The 11,353-nt window shown below is 33.0% G+C and overlaps 1 protein-coding gene and 1 long non-coding RNA gene across 3 annotated transcripts; both read right to left on the bottom strand.

Annotated features, from left to right (window-relative positions):
- Positions 1 to 221: 221 nt before the first annotated feature.
- LOC146724638 (uncharacterized) lies at positions 222 to 9,856 on the bottom strand. Of its 2 annotated transcripts, none has more exons than XR_014924001.1 (4): positions 9,832 to 9,856; positions 5,737 to 5,820; positions 1,526 to 1,724; positions 222 to 389 (listed from the first exon to the last, which is right to left on the bottom strand). It is a non-coding gene; the product is annotated as an uncharacterized LOC146724638 (long non-coding RNA). The 2 variants fall into 2 exon arrangements; XR_014924000.1 differs by having other exon boundaries at positions 9,795 to 9,855.
- Positions 2,351 to 4,411, bottom strand: LOC114927995 (zinc finger MYM-type protein 1-like). Its single transcript, XM_029299075.2, has 2 exons — positions 3,388 to 4,411; positions 2,351 to 3,301 (listed from the first exon to the last, which is right to left on the bottom strand). The coding sequence occupies exons 1-2, from the start codon at positions 3,939 to 3,941 to the stop codon at positions 3,172 to 3,174; spliced, it is 684 nt and encodes a 227-aa protein (XP_029154908.2). The 5' UTR covers positions 3,942 to 4,411; the 3' UTR covers positions 2,351 to 3,171.
- Positions 9,857 to 11,353: the final 1,497 nt, after the last annotated feature.

The raw sequence follows: 11,353 nt of genomic DNA, 5'->3' as shown, positions 1-11,353 counted from the left end.
AAAAAATAAAGAGTTAGAAAAAATATTCGTTGTAAGAGCCTGATTCTTACCAGTTCGCTAAGTTTTTCGGACCGATATATTTTTCTCGCCTAGATCAATTTAAAGGGGTAAAAAGAGCAATAGGGGAATTTAAATCTAAATTTAGAGATTGTTCCTCGACTTAGCGAACTGCTAAGAATCAGGCTCTCACAGCGAATATTCTTTCTATCTTGTTATTAGAATAAGAGCCATTTTATTAATATCATTTGAAAAAAAATAAAGTTGCAAGCGGTTTGACAAAAATTTGGTTTTTAGACGGCCAGCCTCAACAAACATGGCATCTCGGAATGGTTTATTTCAAGCCGCTGTTGTGCTTTGTGCTCGAGCTCTTCAAGTAGAAATTTATAATTCTGCAATAAACCAGAAAAAAAAGAATATGAGTACGAAAATGAATAAGTAGGAAAATAGTTCTAGGTGCCTCAAACAATCTCTTTAAGAAATTAGTATTGGAAAATCCAATCGCGTACCGTAAAATATTGCGATTAACGTGTGAGAAATTTGAAAAGCTTTTAAAGAAACTACATCCACTTATTATATAAAAAAAAGATACTCAAATGCGCTATTCCATCTCGGACTAAATTGGAAATAGCTCTTCGATATTTAGCTACAGGGGACTCCTATCAATCGTTAGAACTCTTTTTTAGAGTCGCAGCCTGTACTATTTGTAAATTTCTGCCAGAAGTTTTTGATGCAATTAAACAAGTGTTGTGGTTATCTAAAGGTAAGTCTTATAAAATTTGTAACTATTTAATTTTGAAAAAGATATAGTATTCAGACTTGTATTTCGGACAGTTTAAAAATATAAACATTTTTGTAAAGAGAAAAAAGTATTTATTATTTTAATTCAGCTTCTACAAAAGAAATTCTTTCTAATTTATTATTTAAACATATTGTGATCATATCGAAAATGAGAAGGATGCAATTATGAAGACGAAGGAGGATGTAGTGATGGAGAGAGAGGAGGCTGTATTGATGGAGAGGGAGGATTTAGTGATGGAGAAAGAGAATGTGTTGATGGAGAGGAAGAATATAATGATAAAAAAAGGGGGAATATAATGTTGGAGAGAAAGAAGGATATGATGATGAAGAAGAAGGGGGGTACGGTAATAAAAAGAGAAGAGAATATATAAAGGATAGTTTGATACGTCTTGTAAAGGATGTCGATGATAGGACAAAGAAAATGCTTTACTAGTTCCAGATTGTTGACCAAACATAGATTCCTAAACAATTTTTGTAATAACATTTTGAATTTCAAAAGTATCTGAGTATGACAGACCAAATGGGAGATAAAGAACAGAATTAGGAAGCTACATATTGGCCAAATTGATCATTTTCATCTTCTGTTTTTTTTCATCTTTAAAACGATATTATCAAAATGCTCTATAGCGTTTTGCACATCATTGCTGAGAGTTAAAGTGGTCAATTTCTTTTTTTTTTAGATCCTTCGTAACTTGCCTATTTTTAGTAATTTTCTTCAATTTATTACCCAATATTTGGCTTTTTTTCTGATTGGCTTCATTAGCTCTTTTCTGTTCCGGAACGATATTGTTTATTTCATCTACGACATTGTTTTTACTCTTATTCTCAGGAGTCTCCACGTGCTGGGTCAGTTCACTGTCATCATTTTCAAATCCTTCAAAAGATTCTTCTTGACTCTCTTTTATTGAATCTCCACGGTCTTCATTCTATCAATAAATAAGATAAGAAATAACAAATTTACTAACCTTTAAACAAAAAATAAATAAATATTATTATCGCTCTTATCAATATCAAAATAGAAAGTATATAATAAGGCCAACTGACGAGCTTAAAATTATTAAATAATCACTACTTTATTTTAATTGATCACATAAAAAATTATAACATAATCACTAATTTATTTTAATTATTCATACGATCAAAGTTATAATTAAAGGTACAATTCAATTTACATATTTATCGTTCTACTTAACATATAAATTATAAACGTTTCGACTGTACACAGCCTTCTTCAGTGTAAATCTTTTAACATATTAAACTTATTACTGAAATAATTGATACCATAAAATTAAATTTATTAAGATAATATAATGCGTTGTGTAATGACAATATTGATAAGGTCAAATCATATATTCGTTATGACAATTATCACTTCTTTCCAAGGCCGGCGGAACAGGTACAGCCCGAGTGGTGACCAGGATTGTTGACCGGGGGGGGGGGGGGGGTGTCCCACCAAGAATTTTAAATTTTTCAATAGCAGTTTTAAAATACAGTTATTCACAGTTTATTCACAGTTTATTTTTTTGGACAATGCAAATACACCTGTACGCTTTACATTTCGAGCTATAAATTCGTCCATTAAAACTTCCATATCGAGTTTATCAGTTATGTCGCTGTATATATGTAATATTGCTATATGATTAAGTCGATCTTGCAACATTGTTGTTCTGAGATAATTTTTTAATCGCCGAAGAGTAGAAAAACTTCTTTCATTGGTGCATGACGAACCCGGGATTGTCATTAACAATTTTATAAATTTGACATAGTCGGGAATGAGCCCCATACTCCATTCGTTTTTACGTAAAAAATTAACAATTTCTCTCAAATTTGATATTTTAACATTACTTCTGCTCGTCAGATTCAAAAACATATCCCTATCGCTAACAAGTCGATCTTCTTCAAAGTCGTCTCCATAAAAATTGATAATTTGTGCAACATTTGTAGATTCGCCAACGGCAAAGGCTTCTAAAGATTTTAGAAATCGAGCTGCTTCCGTATCAAAACGACTGTTTAAAGACGTCAAAACTCGGTCATAAATTTCAAAATATATTTTGCGGTACATTTCTTTCGGAGTTTTGAAAACAAGATTTTCGCTATTGCTCGAATCTAATCGCTTTGGAATTTTTCGTTGACGCGGTAGCTGTGGTTCATCAATATCTAATTCTTTTACTCCGTCATTGCTTTTCTGCCAAATTATCCCGAATTTGGAATCGCGAGATACATTCATACAATAAATTACTCCCTCGATTTTTCGATACGAGTCATTCACGCTTAGTTCCGAGTTCTGAAGGTCTTTATTCAAAATTTCTATCCGATCAAGTAATTCAATTATCATTGTTAAAAAAAAAGAAAAACTCAAAGGTTCTCATATGTTCAAAATATCTTGATGCTGGCCGAGATGATGCTGTCGACTTCACAATCTGTAATCCGCTCCACGAAAAATTTCATTAGTGGTTCGTAGTTGGCTCGGACTGTTTTCAGAGAACTTATTCGCATGACCCACCTATAACATACATTCGCAAATACATTAAATAAAACTGCTGAAAGTTCTGTTTGTATAAAACTGAAATTATGCGATCAAATTTATACCTGGTTGGGCAGTAGGCAGCGAGGGTAAAATTTTTATTCGTGGAACTTTCTGATTCTGACTGGAGTTGTTGAAATTGTGAGATACGTTTCGGTGAATCTTTTACAAAATTAATCATATCTTTTACTACTCCTATGAATTTTCTTGTAGCTGGAACTCCTTCCATGGCATCCTGGACCACAAGATTCAGGTTATGGGCGTTGCAATGTATATATAAAGCACGAGGTTCAATTTCCCTGAGTCGACGTTGCAAACCAGTTATTTTCCCCGAAACATTCGCTGCTCCGTCGTAACATTGGCCTCTAAGTTTTGTAAGCGGCAAATTGAAACGAAGAAAAACATCTTGGACGATTTGGAATAGAGTTTCGGCCTTCGTGGAAGACGTTGAGTAAAATCCGAGGAAAAATTCTGACGACACTAAATTTTGTGAAACAACTCTTAAACATATCGATATCTGTTCCATCTTCGACAAGTCAGAAGTTTCGTCCAAAAGTAACGCACAGAATTCTGCTTGTCTTATTTTCACAAGATTTTCTGCCATAACTTTTGCAGCCATGAGTTCTAATATTTTGTCTTTAGAAAAAACTGTGTCTATAAGATTTCGTATTTGATACTTGAAACTTCTATAAAATAATCACCAATTTTGTTTGAGTGAGTGTACAGTGCATTTTATTTGTCAAAAGTATAGTGAATAATTGGATATTATTTATTTAGATCTCCATTTAATGTCTAACAACATTTCAATATGATGATTCAATCAAGATATCTCCCTTGACCAATAAATCAGGAGGCCTATACACATAGTGATTACACGGCACTGTCGCTCGATCTCAGTATGTATCAACAATTTGCACTTGTCACACGCGATGACTTGTTTAAAAACATATGTAATGAGACAAAAAACTGACTTTTTATTATCTTGACATCGTTAATTGCCGTCTTTAATGTTCAATATTACATTTCAATTTATATAATATTTGTATTGCGCTGAGGAAGGCTCGAAATGTCAGCCGAAACGTTCGCTTTAATGTGTATTTCTTATGTATATATTATTTCGTTTAAATGTGAATAAATGATCACTTCTTATTTATTTTTCGTTCCGTTCAAATAAAGTTTTTTAATATCAACTGACAACTTTGTTATGTTTAATAGCTCTTATAGCCCTTCTTTGTTTACAATTTCTAATATTTCGTTTTGTACATCATGATGTAACCATTTATGGCCATTCCGTTTCAGCCACGATTCCAGTTCCGATACATCTTCTGCGCGTGCTTTTAATATTTGTATAAAGTTTGAATTTTCGTCGTTATTGATGCCACGCAAGGGCAGCCCTTGTTTTGCTAATACTTTTAAAGTACTGAAAATTTTTCGCAGTGCTGTCCGGTGATTTATCATTTGCTTTTCTGTTGCACTTGATAAATGTTGAATAATGTTCACTGTCTTCAGTTTTGCTAGAGCTTCAGTACTATCTACGTGTAATAAACTTGAATGTTTCTTGATTCTGGACGTAGCGTTATTCCAGTTGTTAAATCCTGTGTCAACCCAGGCTTCCTTTGACTTCAAAGCGCGTGAATCGTAAGACAAAATTAATTTTTTCTCTAACGCTTCAGTACAAGTAGTGCAAATTGCTTTCTTATTTGCGTTCAATTCAAGCCAAGGATTTGCCTTCTGCCAACATGGGAATGACACTGATACTGTATGATAATATTTTTGTATGCATTATTTTTTATTTTATGCAATATGCAATTGCAGAATTACTTACGATTTCGAGTCATACAATATTTGCACAATTTTCTTGATGTTCATCAACTCTTCTACAATTAACATTTGGATCTTCGTCACTCTTTGAGGTTAAGATTGATTCCACGTCGCTTCCACATCAATTGCATTTGCTTAGCTGAATAGGGCGAAGAGCACTGGCGGTGTTTTCTTCGCTGTCTCTCTTGCACTTAATGACAAACTTATCCATTCTCTCGACATCTCAAATACCGGTTTTGTTCGCTATTGTATTATTTGTATCGCTCGTCACGTGACTACGTAATGCTACGTGACTTGCAAGCAAGGGCATAGTAGTCATATGCGAGTCGGGAGCAACACGCAACACATGCGTAGTGGAGATGCGCAGTAAGCGAAAAGTGTAGCTTGTTATGCGCATCTTCTCCACATGCTACTATATGTAGAGACCCTATAAAAAGAGACTCGCCAACTCGTCGTATTCTGATTGGCTGGAAAATGGGCGAACACATAAGTCACGTGATGAGTTGACGAGTCTCTTTTTATAGGGTCTCTAATTAATTCGCCGACTGTTGGATTCACCACACGAGAATTTTCCGAGTGGTGTCTACCCTTACCTCCACCACGTTTTCCGCCGGCCCTGCTTCTTTCCATGTCTAAATAAATTTAGAAATCTTTTGACCGAATTCTCTCCTTAGAATCTTTGTGGAAGAAAAAATACTCTTCTAATTCCATCGTTGAAAACCGTGGAATTAACCGAGATCCCATTATTATGTATGATTCACTCTATAGAATGGAACGTTATTTAGACGATGACCATCATAATGTTTATTCTAATAAATATAATAAAAACGTGTCTACTTACAAGGATTTTTGAAATTGTCAATGTTGATTATTCAAAGACATCTCATCTCTAAGTACATTGTGAAAAGACAGAACTCAACCAAGTATTTATATATCATACGTAAACCCCGAAGTTTTTCTCATATTATTGACTTTTTTCTATTTGTTTGTTTATTTTTTCAAAGTTTACTAATTTTTGAATAAGAGCATTATCTTACATTAAAACATAAAACCATTGGTGTTACATTGCAATTTACATAAAAAAACTTCACAACCAGTCTCTTTTACAAAAACCTTCCACAACAAATAATGAAGGAAATATTAATATACACATAAAAGCCAAAAAATTTGTTAAAAGCTAACCATCCTTTAACATCAACTAACAATAAATGGTTTATAAATCTTTCAAATACGAACATTCCTAAGGAGGTTTCAAATCTTTTACAACTCGGAAGCAACTTTGGCCTCCCCATAGCTAACAAAAAAGAAGTAATTCACGAATTTGTGAAAGATATAGAGAACAATAAACGCAATAATATTAATAATTTGACGACAATCAGAAATATAGCCATTCCTCAATTTTCTAAATATTTAAATATTAATCAAAAGAGAGACTTTGTCCACTATAAGTTGTCTTATGAAAAAATGAAACAAATAAGTTTTGTCAGAATAACCGGAATATAATTTTTACATGTTTGGATAAAGGTAATGCGATGGTAGCTACCCAGCTAACCATTTCTGCAGAGGCAAATGTAAGCAACAACTTTTGTTTTGTAAAATGGCCGCAGATAAGAAACATATTTTGTCATTACAAACACTGTGAGCATAAATTCAGTAAATATTTCCCAACATCTGTTAGCAGATTATATTGACAAAGTGGCAATGAGTAGCAAGCAGATCTGTCGAAAGTGTTGACAACAGATTGATGCCAAAAATGCAGCAGATCTTTCAGGTCTAGGATTTTTCTTCGATTTGCTGAGCATTAGGCGCAAATCTGTTCTCAATTTACGATTGACAAATCTGTTCCCGGTCTGTTGCCAATCTGTCGTCGCACTGTTAGTGACAGATCTGCTCTGGTGTTGCACCCAACTTGATGTTAGAATATACTACTTTTCATTGCAATTGGAGCGCACTCGAGAACACAGTAGGTCCTGAATTTGCAGCCATATTTGGTCGTATTTTGTTTCCTGATTGTTAACAATTTCTAAGCAAATGGTTAGCTGGGTATGGATAAAACCCATTACATCAACAAAATAGAAAGCCTTTTAAAGGACAAGAACACGTACTCTATTGTTGATAAAAACCCATGCTTAAAGATAGAAAAAGATCTAAATAGGATGTTAAGAAAATGGATAAATAAAGAGTTCATAACTAAAAATGAATGCCATAAATTATCTTCAAGCAATTCCTTCTTACCTAAAGCTTATGGTTTACCTAAAATCCACATAGTGAATACTCCCTTTAGAATCATTGTCTCTTCAACTAATACAGCACTATACTCACATTAGCTTCATACATACATAAAATATTATATTCCAGTCTCCCACCTGCTAAGAGTCACATTAATAACAGTTTTGAAATGGGAAGCATTCTATTAAGTAGAAGAGTCAATGATGATGAAGTAATGGTCTCTGGATGTAGTCTCTCTTTTTACAAATGTTCCTCTAGATCTAGCATTACAGTATCAAAAAAGGTGGAGTCACATTAATAAAGTTACAATAATACCACAGACTTTTTGTATGCAATTAATTTCATTTTAACATCGAGTTATTTTACTTTTAAGGTAGTTGTATTGTTACAATATCAATCAAAAGTTTCGCCTCCAATCGATACGAAATTCACTGTTTATACAATGTTACCGGAACAATACTTTTGACTAGTCTATACAGTCTGAACCTTCTCACTACTATCACATTTACAAAGCGGCGATAAATATATATGTATATACATGCATATATATATATATATATATATATATATATATATATTTGCCATACTTTTGTTATTACTATTTTAATTCTTTTATAACCTGTTCTTATATTTAATGTTGTGCATATATATTATGTTTGTTTATAGAATAATTTTATTCTGTAATGATAAAAAAAGAAAATGATCTCAAACTCTTTTTCATTAAACGGAAAATGATTGAAATGACAACTTTGTCGTGTGCCTACCAGTCAGCTGTCACGTATAGCGTTGCCACATGATCATCGCAAATTCTCTCCGTGTTCCGTTTGGAAAAAAAATTTTTCTTTACAAAGTGATATCTTTGAAACTAAACGATGAAAAAATTTTATTTTTTTTAAATAATCCCACACTCGTGTTGTATACCCCACTGGTTTTTTATTAAGATTGTAAGATCCGTTCTATTGTTACATATTAAAATGTGATGAAAATACATTACCTATAGGACACAGTCACAAAAAGTGCTATTTTTAATTATAAATAACTGTTAAACTAAACGGTAAATCGACTTTAAAATTTCGTAATTGATAGATATTAACTCTGTCTATAACATATTAAAATTTCAAAAAATTCGTAAGAAGTGTGAAAAACGATAGAACTACCTTAATAGCATAATCTATAAACAAACATATGGGACTCCTATGGGATCACCATCACCGATTATAACAGATTTAGTTATGCAGGATTTTGAGAACACAGTTTTGAAAAATATAGATATAAAAATATCGGTTTACTATAGATACGTGGATGATATAATATTGACTGCCCCAGCTAGAAATATTTAAAAAATTGTACAAAATTTTAATGACTATCATGATAAATTACAATTTACTGTTGAACATAAGTGAGACCGTTGATTGAATTTTTTAGACATTTTAATTAATATATTAAACAACATAATGTATTTAGATTGGTTCCAGAAAGAAACGTTTTCGGGCAGAGTATTGTCATATTTTTCCAACCATTCTCATTGCCATAAAGTAGGAATTATTTATAATTTAATAGACAGGTGTTTACTTTTATCACACCCACAATATTATCATAAGAATCTAGAAGTAGTCATAAATATACTTATAAGCAATGGTTACCTATGTGATTCTTAACAATATGAATCGCCGTATTAAACATCGCATCTCTAATGATAAGATTTTTAACAAGTATAGCAATTTAACACAAACTGCGAATACAATAAGTGATGAGGAAAAGAAAAAATTGATAGTTATTCCTTACATTAAGGATGAGGACAGACTAGGTTAAAAGAACATAAGAATAATATTAGATTAGATTCAAAGAGGCACTCTGTCATAACAGAGTACACAATTAAAGAATAATTTGATTGGAATAATGTTAAGATATTAGATTACGAAACATATTATCAAAAAAGATTAATATCAGAAATGTTGCACATTAAATAACAAAAAAACGGACTAAATTTAAACAGAGTTACTTAGTGAGTCTTATTCTGACATTCTTGAAAAATTAGCAAACTTTGAAAAAATAAACAAACAAATAGAAAAAAGTCAATAATATGAGAAAAACTTCGGGGTTTACGTATGATATGTTATATAAATACTTGGTTAAGTTCTGTCTTTTCACAATGTACTCAGAGATGAGATGTCCCTGAATAATCAACATTGACAATTTCAAAAATCCTTATAAGTAGACACGTTCGTATTATATTTATTAGAATAAACATTATGATGATCATCGCCTAAATAACATTCCATTTTATAGAGTGGATAATAATGAGATTGTTGGATTTAGAACGTAAATAAACGATTTCCGCGGATTATGAGAAATAAACTAAACACTTGTTTATTAATTCAAAATAAGAAATTGTATAAGATTAACAAAAGAAAATTATCACTATGCTCCGAATATACGTTCGAAGGAAAGAGACTAACACGTGCGTTCAGCACGAGGTCTCACGAGCAAACAAAAAACGTGAGAGGAAACGGAACGCCCGCATGTCCCGATTTATTTACTAACATGGTCAAGTGACCTACTAAATTATACATTTCTTGACTTGCTCCATACAAGATGGCATAAGGCGCCAAAAATTAAACTCAACACTCTCTCTCGCCTTATGTCAACTTTTAAACATAAAGGACGCAAAAAAAATTTGTTTTTTAACTTCAACACGCTTTATAGTCTTATTAGCAGATTCCATAACATAATCTAAATCCTAGAAACTTCTCTTTCGATAAAGGTTTAGTGAGTGTATCAGCCAATTGATTATTTGTTGAAATGTATTGCACATCAATTTTTGTGGATTGTTGCTTCTCATAAGTAAAAAAGAATTGCACTTCTATATGTTTAGTACTCTTAATCGACGCAGGTGTTTTGTAAATGGTTATTGCTCTTTGATTATTGCAATAGATTACGGTCGGCTCTTTTTGGATATTATCAAGATTCTTCAACAAACGTTTAAGCCAGATCGCTTCCTTTGTGATCGAACAAAGGGCTATGAATTCTGCTTCTGTCATCGACGTCGCAGTAACTGTCTGTCTTTTTGAACTCCATGCTATTGGTCCTGAATTGACAAAACACACCCAACCAGTCGTACTGAGTCTTTTGTCAATGTCGCCTGCAAAATCTGCATCACTGTACGCGTACAGCACTGTATCCTGAGAGTTATAACTGAAGATAATTCCATAATTAGTAGTCCCTCGCAAATATTTTAACACTCTTTTCACAGCATTCCAATGCTCAATTCGTGGGTTTTCTATGAATCTTGGTAAAATTCCTATAATGTACGCAATGTGTGGTCTTGTTCCTACCATCAAATACATTAACGAACCTATCGCTTGCCTATATGGAAAAACAACGTTCTCTTTGGCGCTATGACTAATACTGGACAATTTAATTCCAGGCTCGCCAGGAGTGGAGACGGGGTTGCAACTATCGTGATTAAAATGCCTCAAAACTTCTTCAGCATAAGTGCTCTAATGAATTCTTAGCTTTCTCTCGTCTCGACTCCTCTCGATCTATAAACCAACAAAGAATTCAGCTTTTGAAAAAGTAGTTTTAAATTCTTTATGAAGATCATTCAACAAAACATTCATTTCTGACACATTCTCTTCACACAACAGTCCGTCATCAACATATATAGCTAAATACAGTTTCTTTTTTGTTTCGACAAATATACACGGATCGGCACTTGATTGCACAAAATTCCAACTTATTAGGAATTTCATTATTCTCACGTTTCACAACATAGATGCCTGTTTCAGCCCATAAATTGCTTTATTTAGCAGACACACACTGTCACCATTATCCTCGCAGCCACTAGGTTGTTCCATGTAGATTAGTCGGTCTAGTTCTCCACGCAGAAAAGCCGTCTTGACGTCAAATTAAAATATCTCCAAATTGTGTGCCGCTGCTATGGATAGCAGCATCCGGACTGTGCTGAACTTGACTACAGAA

This window comes from Nylanderia fulva, unplaced genomic scaffold, assembly GCF_048542155.1.
Source record: "Nylanderia fulva isolate GAGA-0341 unplaced genomic scaffold, ASM4854215v1 Scaffold122, whole genome shotgun sequence".
In the NCBI taxonomy this organism is placed as follows: Eukaryota; Metazoa; Arthropoda; class Insecta; order Hymenoptera; family Formicidae; genus Nylanderia; species Nylanderia fulva.
The sequence above is the reverse complement of the archived record's forward strand: the minus strand, read 5'-3'. Positions and strand labels throughout refer to the sequence as shown.